Source organism: Bubalus bubalis, chromosome 4 (genome assembly GCF_019923935.1).
Source record: "Bubalus bubalis isolate 160015118507 breed Murrah chromosome 4, NDDB_SH_1, whole genome shotgun sequence".
NCBI lineage: Eukaryota > Metazoa > Chordata > Mammalia > Artiodactyla > Bovidae > Bubalus > Bubalus bubalis.
This window is the reverse complement of record NC_059160.1, coordinates 90,969,632-90,989,313: the sequence shown is the minus strand read 5'-3', so window position 1 is coordinate 90,989,313 and position 19,682 is coordinate 90,969,632. Positions and strand designations below refer to the sequence as shown.

The 19,682-nt window shown below is 42.2% G+C and overlaps 1 protein-coding gene across 3 annotated transcripts in view; it reads right to left on the bottom strand.

Moving 5' to 3' along the window:
• DIP2B (disco interacting protein 2 homolog B) overlaps positions 1 to 19,682 on the bottom strand; it is a 231,401-nt gene that overhangs the window by 106,497 nt on the left and 105,222 nt on the right. For all 3 annotated transcript variants that reach the window (XM_045165461.1, XM_045165462.1, XM_045165463.1), the window contains exon 2: positions 13,876 to 13,947. In XM_045165461.1, coding sequence (XP_045021396.1) covers positions 13,876 to 13,947 — 72 coding nt within the window. The remainder of the gene's footprint in view (positions 1 to 13,875; positions 13,948 to 19,682) is intronic.

Below are 19,682 nucleotides of genomic sequence, written 5' to 3'. Positions count from 1 at the left end.
TTCAAGTGATAAAAGAACACAAAATATTATGTATATTATTACAACTGTGTATGTAAAACTATTCATCTATAATTATATGGACTGGAGGGCACATAAAATCCCTTAAGTAGTTAGGATGAGGTAGTGATAGCTGCTGTGGAGAACTTGACCATTTTGTTTAACTAAATATAGGTTAAGTGCTGGAGGAGAGCTGCGAACCTCATAAATCAAGCCTTCTTCAAAACTTCTAAATTCTAGAGCAAAACATCCTTGAGCTTCAAAGAAAAGGATTACTGCTGATTACAACATACAGTGACCACTTCAGTTTAGGGGTTCCTGGATCTTTCAGTCTGTTATACTCAGTATCCACTAGGGGTCACCCTTATGTTTAAATAGGGATGATAGAATGTTTAACAATAAGTTTAGACAAATTTTCATCTCTTCTACAACACAAAGCCTCCTTTCTCAATGATCAACATGTACATAATTTACTGTTCTCTGACAGAAAGAGACACCAGAGTCTCCCATGATTCTATTGTTGGAACATAACAACAATGATAACCTGGAAAAGAAGCTGATCTTTAGTATAAACTATGCAAAATTTCCAATTCAGGTACATGGAAGAAAGCCAACTTCAGCTTTTTATCTTTCAACTCTGCCAATGATTTAACAGAAATTTTCATCTGCAAGAGTCATAGAGGGAAGGAGGATGTGCTCTGAGAACCAAGGAATACAGTGCTTCAACTTAGAGTGATCCAAGTAGACATGCTCACTGGTCTCAGTGCAGGTGTCCAGAGAAGTAGACACCTTTTTCTTCAATTTAGCGCTCATAATAAATAAGTGATCATTCATTCATGTGTATCTTTTACATCATGATATGTGCTGAGAGGGGAAAAAACAAGGTTCTCTGATCCTACACAATGAGGGATTTAATTTATACTAGAGTTTTAGGGGCAGTCTGTTAAAAGGAGACTCTGATGTAGGTTTCAGTTAGGCTTAGGAGTGGAGGGGGTGGGGGGGGAGGGGTGGGGGTGTTCCTGGGGGAGGGGCCACTTTATACAAAAGCACAGTATTAGAAGTCCAGTGACGGAGAAAAATCTTGACAAGTCTGAGGAAGATCGAAGGGGCTGAAGTACAGTGAAAGAGGTGGAGTGAGACAAAATGAGGCTGGAGAAGAAAAGCGGGGTCAGGTCACTTGTCCTAAACCAAAAGAGCAGCCTTTGAAGGGATTTGGACAGGAAATGACAAAATAACAATGATAATACAGTTCTGTGGCTCTTTAAACTTTCAAAACACCATCTCATTTTATATTCACAATAACATTATCTGATAGATATCATTAAGGAAGCAGGACACCCATCACAGATTAAATTTATTTTCCTACAGTGAGAGTGTGTCCATAATCACCTTGAATCATTGTATAAGCAGAGCCTCCACTCCCGTCTCCACCCTCCACCCTGGGTGAAGGTACCCTGAATCACTCAGAGATTCTTCCATGAACGCTCACTGAGGAGAGCCTTCCTCAGAAAGTTGAGAGATTAACCAGCCTTACTGCCTGCGGGTAGGGAGGAAAGAGTCTGCATTTCAAGTATGGAAAGGGGCCACCTGCCATGGTGAATCCTAGGGGTGGATTCTGGGAGGGAGAAGAACTGGAGGTTCTGGGTCTGAGAAGCTTCCCAGGCCACTTGGCATCAGGAAAATGGCTGTGTGTGGGCTAAAAGAACACAATACCAAGAGCTTTGCCCTGAGAATTCAAGTGGGGTGTCTTGGCTGAGCCTAGCAGAGCGGGGTCCCTTCCTTAGAGTGGCTGAGGCGGGACCCAGGTTTAGCACTGGGTTAGCATTACTGATCACAAAGTAAGGACTGGTTTTCAACAGCACCCCATGAGGCACTGAGGGGCAGCAGCAGACAATGGGGCTCTTCCCTTTCCGATGTGGAAGCTGCACTGACCACCTCTCCTCCTGCACTAGCAGTGTCCCAGGGGGTTCCTGGATAATCCAAAAGGAAAGAGAAACCCAAAGAGAAAAACAGCGGACTTCCTTCTAATGAGACATATGGGGACAAATAAGATTGTAACCATGCTCTAGTTCATAGTGACTGTACTGCTGTCCAAATCTAGCAAATAAAAGGGCAGAACTGGGACTGGAACTGTTCTTTTCGTTATGCTGTGATCCTCACTTGGGAGGAAACTTCTGTATTAAAATGCGATAGTGGAAATACAATAGATCCCTCCCTCCCACTCTCATCACACAAAAAAACACAGAACTCTATTTCAGTTCAGTTCACTAGCTCAATCATTTCCAACTCTTTGCAACCCCATGGACTGCAGCACACCAGGGTTCCGTGTCCATCACCAACTCCCAGAGCCTACTCAAACTCATGCCTGTCGCGTCAGTGATGCCATCCAACCATCTCATCCTCTGTCATCCCCTGCTCCTCCCACCCTCAATCTTTCCCAGCATCAGGGTTTTTTCCAATGAGTCAGTTCTTTGTATCAGGTAGACAAAGTATTGGAGTTTTAGCTTCAACATCAGTCCTTCCAATGAATATTCAAGACTGATTTCCTTTAGGATGGACTGGTTGGATCTCCTTGTGGTCCAAGGGACTCTCAAGAGTCTTCTCCAACACCATAGTTCAAAACCATCACTTCCTCGGCACTGTCCAACTCTCACATTCATACATGACTACTAGAAAAACCATAGCTTTGACTAGATGGACCTTTGTTGGCAAAGTAATGTCTCTGCTTTTTAATATGCTATCTAGGTTGGCCATAGCTTTTCTTCCAAGGAGCAAGCATCTTTTAATTTCAAGGCTGCAATCACCATCTGCAGTGATTTTGGAGCCCAAAAAAATAAAGCCAGCCACTGTTTCCCCATCTATTTGCCATTAAGTGATGAGACTGGATGCCATGATCTTTGTTTCCTGAATACTGAGCTTTAAGCCAACTTTTTCACTCTCCTCTTTCACTTTCATCAAGAGGCTTTTTAAGTTCCTCTTCATCTTCTGCCATAAGGGTGGTGTCATCTATATAACTGAGGTTATTGATATTTCTCCCGGCAATCTTGATTCCAGCTTGTGCTTCATCCAGTCTGGCATTTCGCATGATGTACTCTGCATATAAGTTAAATAAACAGAGTGACAATATTCAGCCTTGATGTACTCCTTTCCCTATTTGGAACCAGTCTGTTGTTCCATGTCCAGTTCGAACTGTTGCTTCCTGACCTGCATATAGGTTTCTCAAGAGGCAGGTCAGGTGGTCTAGTATTCCCATCTCTTTCAGAATTTTCCAGTTTGTTGTGATCCACACAGTCAAAGGCTTTGGCATAGTCAATAAAGCAAAAGTAGATGTTTTTCTGGAACTCTTTTGCTTTTTCCATGATTCAGCAGATGTTGGCAATTTGATCTCTGGTTCCTCTGCCTTTTCTAAATCCAGCTTGGACATCTGGAAGTTCATGGTTCACATACTGTTGAAACCTGACTTGGAGAATTTTGAGCATTACTTTGCTAGCGAGTGAGATGTGTGCAATTGTGCGGTAGTTTGAGCATTCTTTGGCATTGCCTTTCTTTGGGATTGGAATGAAAACTGCCCTTTTCCAGTCCTGTGGCCACTGCTGAGTTTTCCAGATTTGCTGGCATATTGAGTGCAGCACTTTCACAGCATCATCTTTTAGGATTTGAAAGAGCTCAACTGGAATTCCATCACCTCCACTAGCTTTGTTCGTAGTGATGCTTCCTAAGGCCCACTTGACTTCACATTCCAGGATGTCTGGCTATAGGTAAGTGATCACACCATCATGGTTATCTGTCTACCTAATATTTACATATCTGGGAATGTTCTATAGCATTCCAAAATGCTGTTCTTGATTTCAACAGCCAGTTTCAGGTTCATGTCCCTTTGCATTTCCTCAGTATTTTGTTTAGAACTTTCTTACAGGGCTTTTTTTCCCTCTGTATTTTATGATTATTTGTATACCTATCTTATCTTTCCTATTAAAGTATAAATAAACTTGAGGTCAGAGATCTTAACTCATTTTGTATATCCTGCAGTAATTAACTGGGTCCTATACTGCAAGCACCCAAATTTTGGGTTAAGATAAATAATTATGATCTTGTCTGTCTCTTAATTTCCACCAATGATAGGGGGAGTGGCTGGAAAAACCAAAGACAAAAATGAAGAGGTACCAACCGTTAATCTCAGAAGTCTGCTTATCTGTGTATCTCTAAGCCACACAATTTTTATGCAAAAATTTGTGCCTCTCAAAATCTTCATACAATCATATGAGGTCATTAAGAAAAACAGGATCACAGACTATCCTTGAGAGGAGTTATCAGAGTCTTTAGAGAAAAAGGATAAAATTTCCAAGGCTTTCTTTTGTTTTGTTCTAACTTGGTTATACACACATTTGCACAATCTCGAAGGCAGGACTGAACTCAGAAGGGCCGTGATGGAAGGGCTGGGGAACAACTGGCAAGCTCAGAGTATGTACATACACTGGAACACTGGTGAGCAAATACCCTCCAGCAAAATAGGCAGCAACCACAAAAGGAATCTGATTTTGGGAAAAAACTTTGGATCACCAGTACTTCTTACCAGGGCAAGCTAGAAAATGCCAACACATAACCATATTCATAAACTGACATGCTGCCGCTACTGCTGCTGCTAAGTCGCTTCAGTCGTGTCCGACTCTATGCGACCCCACAGACGGCAGCCCACTAGGCTCTCCCGTCCCCGGGGTTGTCCAGGCAAGAACACTGGAGTGGGTTGCCATTTCCTTCTCCAATGCATGAAAGTGAAGTGATAGTGAAGTCACTCAGTCGTGTCCAACTCTTAGCGACTGCAGCCCACCAGGCTCCTCCATCTATGGGATTCTCCAGGCAAGAGTACTGGAGTGAGGTGCCATTCTTACCCCTAAAAGGGCAGTAGGTAAGGGCCTCAGGAAAAAATAATTGAGGAAATCTAGGCCAGGAAGGAATATATAAAAGGCGAGATCCTCTTTTGAAGCAGAAGACAAATACAATTAAATGCAGTGAAAGACAGCAGGACAAAGTCAAAGGATAAAGGAAGAAAAACAAATACACAAAGGTCACAATGATCTCAAACACATGAAGACAGAATGGAATGTGTACATCAATGCCATCAAAAACAGAAGCTGCAGTAATGTCCTAAAGCAAAGGATGTGGGTCCAAGAGAAGATGCCTTGTTGGACTTCAGTTTTAAACAGTGTAGAATTGCAAAACAGAACTGAGACAGGGCTCTACCTTGGAACCACCCAGAGAAGGGAGGCTGTCGAGTTAATCTAATCAGGCTGTGATAAGAGACCATTTGATCAGCTTGCTGGTGCACAGCCAGCAAAAGAGGCACCGACGTCTTTGAAATCTTTCAGATTGATAGAAACGATCTTTGTACAGTTTTGAACAATCCTCAAATAGAAATGTTAGAATAAAGTATTCTGATTAAACATGGCAGAATAACACATCTCCCTATCCCCTCAGTTCAATTCAGTTGAGTCGCTCAGTCGTGTCCGACTCTTTGCGACCCCATGAATTGTAGCATGCCAGGCCTCCCTGTCCATCACCAACTCCCGGAGTTCACTCAGACTCATGTCCATTGAGTCAGTGATGCCATCCAGCCATCTCATCCTCTGTCGTTCCCTTCTCCTCCTGCCTGCAACCCCTCCCAGCATCAGAGTCTTTTCCAATGAGTCAGCCCTTCGCATGAGGTGGCCAAAGTACTGGAGTTTCAGCTTCAGCATCATTCCCTCCAAAGAAATCCCAAGGCTGATCTCCTTCAGAATGGACTGGTTGGATCTCCTTGCAGTCCAAGGGACTCTCAAGAGTCTTCTCCAACACCACAGTTCAAAAGCCTCAATTCTTCGGCGCTCAGCCTTCTTCACAGTCCAACTCTCACATCCATACATGACTACTGGAAAAACCATAGCCTTGACTAGATGGACCTTTGTTGGCAAAGTAATGTCTCTGCTTTTGAATATGCTATCTAGGTTGGTCATAACTTTCCTTCCAAGGAGTAAGCGTCTTTTAATTTCATGGCTGCAGTCACCACCTGCAGTGATTTTGGAACCCCCAAAAAATAAAGTCTGACACTGTTTCCACTGTTTCCCCATCTGTTTCCCATGAAGTGATGGGACCAGATGCCATGATCTTCGTTTTCTGAATGTTGAGCTTTAGGCCAACTTTTTCACTCTCCACTTTCACTTTCATCAAGAGGCTTTTTAGTTCCTCTTCACTTTCTGCCATAAGGGTGGTGTCATCTGCAATCTGAGGTTATTGAGATTTCTCCTGGCAATCTTGATTCCAGCTTGTGTTTCTTCCAGTCCAGCGTTTCTCATGATGTACTCTGCATATAAGTTAAATAAGCAGGGTGACAATATACACCCTTGACGTACTCCTTTTCCTATTTGCAACCAGTCTGTTGTTCCATGTCCAGTTCGAACTGTTGCTTCCTGACCTGCATACAGGTTTCTCAAGAGGCAGGTCAGGTGGTCTGGTATTTCCATCTCTTTCAGAATTTTCCACAGTGTATTGTGATCCACACAGCCAAGGCTTTGGCATAGTCAATAAAGCAGAAATAGATGTTTTTCTGGAACTCTCTTGCTTTTTTCATGATCCAGCGGATGTTGGCAATTTGATCTCTGGTTCCTCTGCCTTTTCTAAAACCAGCTTGAACATCTGGAAGTTCACGGTTCATGTATTGCTGAAGCCTGGCTTGGAGAATTTTGAGCATTACTTGCGTGTGAGATAAGTACAATTGTGCGGTAGTTTGAGCATTCTTTGGCATTGCCTTTCTTTGGGATTGGAATGAAAACTGCCCTTTTCTAGTCCTATGGCCACTGCTGAGTTTTCCAAATTTGCTGGCATATTGAGTGCAGCACTTTCACAGCATCATCTTTCAGGATTTGAAATAGCTCAACTGGAATTCCATCACCTCCACCAGCTTTGTTCGCAGTGATGCTTCCTAAGGCCCACTGGACTTCACATTCTACTCCTTCCCAAAACACCACTAGAAAGATAATGAAGGCCTGTAGCAGGATAAGGGAACAATCAGTTCAGGAAGAGAGACGGCATCAAGAGTTGTCCCTAGAAATAACAATAAAATGATGGATTAACTGTTTAAAAAAAAAAAAGGAAATGTAATCCTAGTAAACCAAGTGATTTAGCTGTGAATAATATCTATATTATTTGATATTTGATTATTTATATAATCAAAATAAGGCAAGCACCGAATGCTGATTTAGCAATAACACAAGTAATGCACTGAAAACGCAGTGCACAATGAGTAGGAGATGGGAGATGAGAAGCAAGGATGAAGGGAAAAGCAGTGTGTGGTATCCAGGTGGTGGGGGAGGAATGAATAAGAAGGAAAAATTCTAATTTTTTATAGTAGGAAATGCATAAATAATGTCTCATGTTGGGGAAAAAAAAAAGTCAAGAAGTACTGGTAAAATGTTACACAGAAAGAGAGAGAGAAACACCAGAAGAAATGGTTAAAACAGTTGAAAGAAGTGGTCTCTGGGGAAGAAGAGGATACTGCTTATTTTTGTTGTTGTTACAAACCTCACAGTAGTATTTGATTATTTAAAACAGATTCATTCATTTCATTTTAAAAATAAAAAAAATGAAGAGGAATGCTAAATCTCCAATGAAAATCAATATGCTCTGTACAATCTCTTGAGATTTAGCAGATCTAAACGAAAAGATCTACTGAAGGTGGAGACAAGTTGCCAGGACCAATAATTCTCCAATCCGTAGAGCAGTCTGCTTCTTTCACTACCTGACACTTCCATCTCCACAGATGTTTATGTGCTCAGTCACTCAGTCATGTCCGACTCTTTGCAACCCCATGGACTGTAGCCCACCAGGCTCCTCTGTCTGTGGGATTTCCCAGGCAAGAATACTGCAGTGGATTGCCACTGCCTTCTCCAAGGGGATCTTCCTGACCCAGGGATAGAACCCACGTCTCCTACACTGGCAGGTGGATTCTTTACCACTGTGCCACCTGGGAAGCTGACAGATGTTTATGCAAGGAAATATTTCTAAATTCTAAATATTCCTTCTGTTTAGTTCCATCTACTATGTGCCAAATACTCATGCCACAAACTGGGGATGTAAAGAATTAAAAATAAAAATAAAAGAAATCATGTTAAAGACCTTACGAGTCCTATGTGGGAAAAATACACATGAACAAATCATAATCTATTGGGTAGTCAGAGAGAGATTCTTAAAAATGCAACTCAGATCATGGGAGTGTGGACTGTTTGTGATAGAGCTGGTCAAGGAAGCTGTCTTAGTGATAGTCCTAGTTGAGCAAACCACTAGCAGACAAGAGAGCAAGCCAGGGGATCTCAGGCTGTCTTGTCCAATGCTAGTTGGTTGTCTCAACAGTACTTGGAACACAGAAAGCACTTAGTAAACACATGCTGACCTGAGGCTCTGTCAGCAAACCCATATCGAAATATAATAAACTCTTTTCTATTAAAGCCACTTGGGGAAAAAAAAAAAAAAAGCCACTTGGAAATAATCAGCTACTTGTATCCAAAGTATCTTCAAGATTAGACTACAGGATCAGACTGGGATGCTATCTCACTATGCAGAACCTTTCATTTTCCTCTAACTCTAAGAACGGCCAAGAGTGACTAATTTACAGAGGAGTGAGAGCATATGTGGTCTGAAAATTCAATTCTTTGGGCCATGCCAAAAGACAGCTTATTTCTGGCCTCTTCTCTCTGCGAAGCTGCTAACTAAGGCATGTGGGAAGCTTTATATCTAGACTCTCGTAGATGTTCCATGGGTTACTCCTTTTAAAGAGCATATGGCTCAGAACAAGTAGATATAGGGCTTTCCTGGTGGTCCAATGGTTAAGAACCTGCCTGCCACTGCAGGGGACATGGACTGAATCCCTGGAATGGAAGATTTCACATGCTGTTGGGCAGCTGAGTCCATGAGCCACAACTATTGAAGCCCAGGCACCCTAGAGTCCAGAAGGTGCAGCAAGAGAAACCGTAACAATGAGAAACCCGCACACCACAACCAGAGAGCAGCCCCTGCTCTGTGCAACCTGAGAAAAGCCCCTGCAGCAACGAAGACCTGGCACAGCCAAAAATAAACAAATAATTTTTTAAAAGAACAAGGAGATATGTACCTGCCACATCCTCATTTCTCCCTTGTCTCTCACAGGGAGAGCATCTTGAGGCCCTGGATATGGATTTAATCTTTATCAAGATATGAATTTCACACAGCCTGGCCCTTAAATATCAGATAAAATTTGGGTTTGGTGTAAAGAAACAACAATCAGTTCCAATGTTGGCGGGTTTAAGTGACTTTCAAGGGTAGTTTTGACACATCAGATTTTTGACATACAGTAAGTTTAAAATCTAGCCCCTGTGGTGATAGTGAATTCAGCTATGTTTATTACCCCAACTGTCCTTACTCAATGTCCACTAAGTATTTTATTCAACCTTGTGTTCTCGTCCCTATTTCCCCATTTTTCCTGTTAGACTGTTTTTTTTTTTTTCTGCAGTCCTATTTTAAAGATTTATGTAACATTTGGGAAAAAAAATCTAAAATATACATAAATATGCACCCCAAGATAACTTCAGATCAATTCTGTACAGAAAATCACTCACTAAATTTTTAGATAAGCATGTGCACCTAATTGTTCTAGCAGCACAATGCTGCAGGCAGTATTAATTTTTTCTTTCAAGGGAGATTAGTGGAGAATGTTACTTTTATACACTATACTCAAGGAGCCCCCCTCAATGGAGCACCTCACAACTGGAAACAATGAAATCCAACAAGATGACAGTGTTTGAAAGAGATTCAATCCCTCTAGAAGTAAAAAGTAGCAAACTCCTACTAAAAGTGTTAAACTGACTTTCATTTCATTTAATTCTGTTCAGTAAGCTTAAAATCTGGGCTTCCCAGAGGCTCAGCGGTAAAGCATCTACATGCAATGCAAGAGACTCCGGTTCAATCCCTGACTCGGGAAGATCTCCTGGGGTAGCAAATGGCTACCCACTCTAGTATTCTTGCCGGGAGAATCCCATGGACAGAGAACCATGGTAGGCTACAGTGCACACAGGGTTGTAGAGAGTTGGACATAACTGAGAATGCATGCATGCATGCAGGCATAAAATCTTCATCAAATCCAACGTCATTAAAAAAAAACAACAACTAAATACCTCCTTCAAAATCTACAAAGATATAGGAGGTAAAAATGTCGAAGGATAATCTTTTCTTTTGCTACAGAACCTGTATAATATAACCAGCCCTACAAACAATCCATTTCTGGGAAAGATTAATAGGTTTAAGAACAAAGGTGGGAAAAGTGATAAATGCAAATTGAGAGAATTTTTTACCACTAAGAAACTCTGATTAAAATATGTAACTATTGCAAGATGAACTTCAGGAAGAAGGAAATTGAACTGAGAGGAAAGAGTCATATATGCAAAGGAACAGTGAAAAAACAAACAGATATTAACTACTATTAACTACACAGAACAATAGTAACTAATAATTGAGGGGTATATAGACAAGCAGGTACTAAAAATGCATTTGTTCTTAAAGTCCTCGTGTTGTTTGGGAGGAGAATTAAAGTTCTAATTGTGACTTGATTTTGAACAGGCATGTTCTCCGACCACAGTCAAATGGAGAAACACTCACCTTTGTAAAGAAAACTGAAAACCTAAGCATCTGACTCAGGAAACTTAGAAAAGGAGTGTCTAAGGAAGGAAAAACATACAGAAGCTGAAAATGATAAATGAGAAAATAAAGACACACTAAAAAGATCAACAAAATTAAAAGCTTGTTCTTTGAAATGACAAACCTCTGGGAAGACTGATCAAGAGAAAAAAGAGAAGACATAAGAGTTATACACAAACAAAGCAAAGGCTCTAAAAATAAAGAGAATACTGTCATTAACAATAAATTTGAGAACTTATACAAAACAAATTCCTAGAAAAATTAAACTTATAAAAACTGACTCATGAAGAAGCAGAAAATGTAACTTGGTAACAGGCAAGAGATGGGGAATGAAGAGACTGCTGAGATGACTTTTAAGCCTAGTTGTTGGGCTTATGAATGGGAGTTCTATTCACTCAGAAGTGGAAACTAGAAGTCTGGGAGACGCTGGATAATGTATTAATAATTTTGTGTGAATGTATACATGTAGGGAGGGGAAGGTGCTGGTGGTACAGGTGGTGTGAGCATAAGTCATACGTAACATTTAATGGATATGTTTGGATAGGTTGAAATGAAGGTTCCTTTAAGATATATAAATGGAGTTGTTAAATATGCAGCTGGATCTATGATCAGGAGTTCAGGAGAGATCTGAGTTGAAGATACATATTTGGGAGTTATCTATAAATGATAATTAAAGCCACAGGGATGGCTGAAAAGCTCTAGAGAGACAGAGCACTGTTTCTCCATACCAGCAACTGCAGCATCACCCAGGAACCCGACACAAATGCAAATTCTCAAACCTCAGCCTGGACCAGCTGAATCCGAAACACTGAGAACGACAGGTCCTGCAATCTGTATATCCAAGTTCTCCAGTGATCCCAATGCAGGCTAAAATTTGCAAACCACTGCTGTCGAGTGAGATGTCAAGAGGGCTTGAGGCTTTGCCTTGAGAATTCCAAGATTTAACAGAAGAGGAGGAGCCTGCAAAGATGACTAGGAGCAACAAGAGGGGAGTGAGAAAATGCGGAGAGTGTTTCTAAAGAAGTGTTTCAAGAGGTAGACTGGCAAGGGACTGGGACAGGCTGAGAAGTGAACAAGTGCTGAGAAAACAGGGATAATAAGCAGAGACAGTTCTCAGCAGTCTCATCATAAAGGAGAGATAGGGTAAAGGTGGAAGTGGTAGACTAAGGAGGATTTTTTTTTAAAGAGAAGAGTAATGAGCATGCTGATCTGCTGGGATAAGAATCTGGCTCAGAGGGAGAGGGTGCCTGCACAGGAGCATCAGGGGAGCTGACGGCAGCGGCACGCCAAGGGGGCAATGCAGCTGTCCGCCTCAGTGGGAGCAGATTTTTACTACTTACAGCATTTAGAATTGCTATCCATGATGATAAGAAAAGGCAGACCAACTTTTTGTTGGCTTTATTACTGCTTTTCAAATTTCTACAGATACTGCACCCCTCACTGCCTGCACCAGGGTGGCTCACTCCCACTGCCCTCTCCTGGGTGTCACTGGGTGATAGGATAAGGTTTCTGAAAAGGGAGGAGGGGGTGGGATCCCAAGCACTGGTGGAAGGACTGCCCTTGGCTAGGATGGAGAGGCCACCTTTTCAACCAGAAGGCAGGAGGTCATAAACATGATGGGCACTAATATGGTGAGTTTGAAGTTCTGATAGCAGGAAGCTGAAAGAGCTGCCATCAGATGACTTCTATTTCCCCCATGAGATCTCGTGCACAACCATCCCTACTGTGAGATGCCATGTCACACTCCCTTGGCCTGCTTTAATTAAAAGTCTGATTCGTCAAATCCACGCTCACTAAGCAACCTTCTGTATGTGATCAAGCTCCCCATGTAGGCCTGCCCAGGGGGCAAGAATGTGCTGACCACACAGACTAGAGTGTGTCTCAGTGGTTTCTCATAATAAATTGATAAACTGGTTTTTGAACATGATTTAGTTTCTATATAACCTGACTACAGAGAGCAGACGGAGCATGGTCCTTTTTATAGTTACATTCCTTACTGAGTTATTTTCTCAGGATCTGATTGCTTTTGCACAAAGTGACTACAGTAAATCTCTGGGCCTACAGAGGCATGGGCCAGATCCATAATTAAGCAGCCAATCAGAGGACTCCCCTTCTGTGACATGCCTTGCTCAGCAAAAGCTGGTGTTTCATTAGCTGTCACTGGCCTGATTTCTACCTCTTTCTACATCCATCTGTTCATTAAGATACTTTAAACTGGCTATCTAGGCATTGACCTACTAGTTTTTACTGGGAGGAATTTCCAAATAGAGTGCAGGAAATAAAACAAGGACTTCGGTGAAATCTATTGGTATACCACCATTATTCATTTATTTATTCCATTATTCATTCAACAAATATTTACAAACTATATACCTTGTGCAAGCCTTAACATTAGAACCATGGGGGCTCCAAAGTCCTCAAGGGATTTATAATCCAGAAATAAAAGCAATGATTATTAGTTCCACAAAAAAAGTCATGTGGAAACGGACTCTGACTGCAGAGGGGAAATGAGAAATAAAGAAAAAATTCCTCATAGTAAAAGTGATTAAAGTAGAAACAGGCCATCAGAGGAAATCCTGGATGCTGAGTAACTTCAAAAATATGATGACTTAGAAACAGACAGCCTTGCCTAGAGGCAAAGGTTCCAGCAACCCGTCTGGAAATAAGCACAAAGTGACTCAGGACTTTCTGATATATAAAGAACATGCCAGTCTTTCTGCACAAGTCAGGCTGCAAAAAGGTTTATTTAGGGTTCTTATCCCCAAATCCCCAGGTACTGCAGTCTTTGGTTTGTTCTGCAATACTGAATCTGTCCCTCCTTCGTATCTTTGCCTCCCCTGCTTCCGCCCATCACAGTTCATACTCGAGCATCAGATGCAGTCTTTCTCTGACCTGGAATCTGCTGCCACTGAACCATGTCAGTGGCATACAGACACAGTGGCCACCACCCAAGCTCTGTGTGAACGATTTGATGACCTTGGGTATTTTTAAAGTGCCTACCACACAGCAGATGCTCAATTAAGATTCATTTCCTCCTTTCTTTCCTCTTTTTTTCCTTCCCTTCCTGGTGAGGAAGGGAGGGAAAAAACAGGAACCAACAAAAAAGACAGATCTCCAGTAAGATAGCATTCATTAGTGTGAAAATACTGAGAAGGTTTAAAACCACTTCGCATTACCTACCTTGTGTCTGCGGGATGTAAGGAGACAGGAGTTTCGACCTTTTCTTTTCATATCCCTTCTGTGTGATGTCCCCTAAAATAGCAAGAACAGAAATAGGTTACTTATTATTCTTACTCTGTGGTTGTTCACTGTAAAAATAAAATTAATTACAGAGTGTTACAGAATTACCACATAGAGAGTAGGGGAAAAAATGTATGGTTCTTTGCCAAGGATTTTGCTATGTGTGATTTCCCACAGGCTTGGAGCTGACTTCTTGTGGAAAATTGCAGGGCTGGTCCCTCCCTACACCAATCTAGCGGCGCAACATGCTACATTCCATGTCAGAGATCCCCAAGTTCCTAGGCACCCCCTGTTTCCATGGCATTTAAGATATACTAAAATGGAATGTGCCAAGGCTAGCAGACAAACGATCTTCTTTCTCTCCAAGGTTTCACTCTGACCAAATGAATGCAATTGACTTGGGAGGTATTCAATTACACAGCTATACAGAACCACATAAAATCACAAGTCTAGTTAAGGGAGAAATCAAGGTTCAGGCACCTGGATGGGATTTCTGAAAGGCCCTTCTGCACGCTAGGACCTGTGCTGGAACCCGGAGCTGGAATTCCCACATCTCTCCACTTGGTTCACTGGTTTGTATTTTTGATATATGTGTATGTCTTTTTCAAAAGGTTAAATGGAAAAGTATACGTGAAGCACACAAAAAAGTACATACATGATAAATGCAGTAAGGATAAAACTGATTAACAGAGGAGAAACTATGGCGCTGAAGACTTCAAGAAATCTGCTTTGTCCTAAAGAAAGGGTAGAAAATGGATGGGCAGAGAGCAGGGTTAAAAGGACCAGGAAATCAGCAGGAGAACAAAGGGACATTCAAGGGACAGTAATTCAAAGCTGGGGGAATAAATATATCCGGTGAATAAATATATATGATGGTGGGGGAGGAAGCCCATACTGATGGATACAGAGATTTGAACTCATGGGTGATGAACGTCAGATATGTCGGTCTCAGCATTTGACTGATGGAGCAGATGGGGGAGATGAAGCAGAGCTCACTGAACAGCTTAAACAGAGGAGTAACACTCGCAGATCATAGAGTGCAGCAAGTTCACTTTTTCTGAGGAATGTGGAACCAAGGGTAAAAGCCAGAGAGAGAAGTGCTTGCCCTGCTGCTACTATAGTGATCTGGGCAAGATACTAGTAGCTTAAATCCAAGATAGAGGTAGAAGGGAGGAAAAGAAGTGACTGGATTAAGAGAGACACTAGGGAGGAAAACTGAGTAGGATTTGATGACTGATTCAGTGTAGGATGGAGGTTTCTGGCTTGAGCAACTAGGCAGATGGTCATGATATTCTCTGACAGAGATATACCCCAAGAACTGGGTTGAAGAAGATAAGCGTTGAGCTCATTAGGAAAAGTCTATCAGACACACAAGAGAAAATGTCCAATCAACAGTTGGCTATATGAATCTAGAACTTTGGAAAGAGATACAGATTTGGAACTATAAGGATATAGATGAAAAATAATACAATCTCTGGAGAAATGTGATTTCTATCAAAATTCAGATTCATCAACTGCACTTCTAGGAATTTATCCAATGATAAAATTCACAGAGGTGTACAAAAATCAACGTAAGTATATTCCCTGAGTTAGTCTTTGAATGGTAACACTGGAAGGACTCTAGACACTTATGTTATAGACCATCTGTGTCGGTGGCTTTCAAATCAGAATGGCTCTACCCTCGAGGGGACAACTGACAATGATTAAACACAGGTTCAATCCCTGGTCCAGGAAGACTCCACAAGACTTGGAGCAACTAAGCCCATGCGCCACAACTACTGAGCCCATGGGCCTAGAATCCACGCTCTGCAACAGGAGAAACCACCACAATGGGAAGCCCGACCACCCCAACTAGAGAAAGCCTACGTGCAGCAATACAGACCCAGTACAGTCAATAAACAAATAAACACATTTTGGAAAGAAAAAAAGAGCCTGTTCAGCGTCTTTAAAAAAAAATAATAATGAATGGTTCTGTAGGTATATATTTGTTAATATGATAAGATGGTCACATTATATAACAGAAAAAAAGGAACTATACTAAACAGTTTATGCAGCATATTCAATTTTGGGACTAAAAGTATTTTTATACATACGGGTATACACACAAAAAGAAAATCTAAATTTTAAACACCAAAATGTTAACAATGGTTAGCTAATACTTGTAAGATTATTACAAGTTTCAGCTTTTTGTCAATTTTGCTTGCCTGTCTTTTATAATTTTTCTACAATGAGCATCCATTATTTCAAGAAACGATAAAGATTTTTAAATTGCAATCATGACTACTTACTAGACTGTACAAATTTAATCACAAATGGCCCTTCATCTCTGCTTTCCTAGTGAAATTAGAGAAACCCACAGTGCATTTTTGTGAATAAAAACCAAGAGTTTAGGTCATCTCTAACAATACACAAAACTAGCAGGGATGTGGGAGCCTACCAAGGAAACCTTCCTAAGAAGCAGGAAATCATGTCTTTCATTGAAAAAGAAACAAGCATTCTCCTGTCCTATTCCACACTCTCAAGCTCTCCAATCTCCACTACACACACACACACACACTCTCTCTCTCTCTCTCTCTCACTCACTCACTCACTGATTCGCACACGCCACTCCCTTAAGGGCACAAAGACCTCTTCTGCTGCCTCAGAACACATCTGATAAAGTAAAAAGCCTTTAAAAGCTTTCTTCAGTGCTTTGACTGCCAACCATTCACTGTCAGTAACTGACAGACTTGGTATCTTGGACATTAATCAACTACCAACCATCTTGAGTTGTGAAAAAAGTCAATCAAGAGAGTCTAATTCAGCCACGCCAATTAGCTCCATTTGTTCCATAAACAAGAAAAGACACTGAAGAGCCCTGGGAGAAGACACACTGCAGACAGAAGTGAGGACTCCCGTGACAGCACTCACAAATGCCCCCTTCCTCTTCTCTGGGTACAAGACCTGCTCAAAAGTCACACTTGCCACCATTTGTTAGCCACTTCCTCCTGGTGCCCCCTTCAGCTCTGCACATACTTCCGGATAGCACTAAGCACATCACTGGTACCTTGTTTACACATCTGTGTCCCTACGAGACGGTGCACTTGAGGGCAGGGACTGTGTCTTGTTCATCTCTACAGCCTGCCCAAAGCCTGGCACAATAGACACTTGTTGAATGAGTGACTGAATGAACTGGTAAAATGAAAGCACCCAGGGAATAATAAATCAGAGACACACGTGCTTGGGTGGAAACTGGGAGTGGGAGAAAAAGAGGTCTTTACATTTAGGAGGAGCTGAAATGCCCAGGGAGAGAAATTTAGTGAACCAAAAAGTTTACTGAAACCTGACAGCTAGACCTCAAAGCTGGCCAGAGAAGCAAGAGAGGAATAAATAATACAAAAATCACTGGGCACTGAAGCAGAAGGAACTCTACCAGAAAGTGATGTATCCCATAGCCAGAGAGCGAGACCAGACAGAAGGCCTTCAGTTACCCCACATGGCTGGATCTGTTACCACACTGCTGCCAGTGCCTCCCCCAGTCTGCACTCTTATCACTCTCACCACCTGCTGCTAAGCACTTCTGGTGCACTGAAGCAATGCTTGCTCAACTTTTCCAGTTTTTAAGACTCACCCGAGGAACGTGTAAAAATACAAATTCCCAGGCCCTTCCCTTGAAGATTCTGATTCACTAAGTCTGGATTAAGACCCAGATACCTGCTTTTCTAACAAGTGCCTTCAAAGAGTCTTAAAGATCAGGAAGTTTGCCAATGGCTGCACTGAAGAACTCTGCAGCGTGCTGGGCGGTTCCACAGACAATGTGAGGAGAAGGCTGTCTGGGCAACATGGCCTCGAGGGAGAGCATGGAGCCCGGGGAGCTCACAGACACTAAGTCACATCACAGGCATTCTTACAACAGATTTTTGGCCATCTGGCATACGGAGCAAAAAGGAGTGCCGTAACTATACCTGTATAAAATTTGCATTAAAATGGCACAAAGCTAAGTTAAACCTGTTGTTCAAGTTTTCCAAGTACTGAACAAATATAGGGAGGATTAGCCTTCCCCTCCTACTAGGGTAACATATTAGTATTTCTCCACCAACATGAACACTCAGAAGAGTAGCCACTTCCTGGGGTCTAGAGGCATGAAGGCACCAAGCCTGATGAGACAGTGACCCGAGACTGTCTAGATGCTTCAGCACCACCACAGTCTTGAGCCAACACTAGACCTATGGCAAGATGGGTGTCAGGCATTGGAGAGAAAGGAAATAATATGTTCCCAACTTCCCTGCTTGCCACCTGGGATCAATGCAAGTGGCTTGGCATGGGCAGCCCACAATTCTTCTCCAAGCAGACCGACAGAGGGCCTGAAAGGAGGCGGGTGTGCGCCTGCCAATCCAGCCTCTTCAAGGTCGGTGGTGATAGGAGGAATCGTCCCACAAGTCAGTTAGCTGTTGGAGGGGAGCGTGTGTTTACACTGGTGGGGCGGCACCACTGTGGTTCAGAACCTACGAGCTCGACACAGCTGCACGTGCAGCACAGCCTCACCACTTCCTGGCTATCTGACTCCAGACAAGTCTCACTTAACCTCTTGATGAGTCTTGATTTCCATGTCTGCAAAGTGGGGAAGAATAGTATCTACTTTGCAAAGTTTTTATCTGTGATTAAAAGTACTCAATATGGGCTCTTGGTAACTGACAATTCCAAGAGCCACAAACATTTACTGAAGGCCTATCCTACTGGCTAGGTAGGGTCTCGGGGGAGCAACTGTGTTCCAAGAGGAGACAAAGCAGACAGGCATCACTAATTCTCCACAGCGCGGAGTGGGCTGTGGGAGAAGGAAAGGGTTCCTTTCCCTCCCTCTGCTTGGGGAGGGAAAGGAATGTTGACAGAGCAGTGGCATGTGGTTTGGGTCTGGGCTTTCTAATAGCAGAACTAGGACCTGAACTCGTCAAGATGCAATCACTTAGCGGTTCGCTGGTTTTCCTCCGCTGTATGGGTATGGCCATGTTTGGCAGTTCCCTTATGATTCTCATCTCCCAGAGAGAGCAGAGCAATGCTAAGTAGTTCTCACAGATGACCCTGGGCAGCACCTTGAGCAATTAGGTGCTAAATAAACACAGGGTCTGAGAAATTCTGGAGGGCCACCAAGTCAGATGTATATAGGGTGTTGTTGGACAGAGAGCAAGAATTACAGCTCCAGCCATAATTTCTTTCTGCTCCAAAGGAAATAAAAAGGGATGTGCCATGCAGCCCAGCCTCAAAGTCACACCTAGTCAGTCAGAGGGGGTAACAGCTGGGGGATCTGGAAGATGCTGTAAAAAAAATATTTTTGAGCACTGAATGGATGATACAGAGTGTCAAACAAAGATGAATAAAACAGTATCCATGTCTTCAAGAAGTTCCAGGTCTAGGGACTTCCCTGGTGGTCCAGTGGCGAAGACTCCACATTCCCAATGCAGGGGGGCAGGTTTAATCCCTGGTCAGGGAACTAGACCCCACATGCCACAACTAAAGATCAAAGATTTCATGTGCTGCAACCAAGATCCCACACAGCCAAATAAATAAATATTAAAGGAAAAAAAAAAAAAAAGGAAGTTCCAGGTCTAAACAAATAATTACAATAAAAGTGACAGGGAAGACACTAGAGATTAAGTACAAAGTTCTACGTGAGTATGAAGGAAATAATGGTGATAAAAGATAATTATAATATTCAATAAGAATAAGTACATAGCAACAACATTCATCAAGGGCTTACTATGTATCAGGCT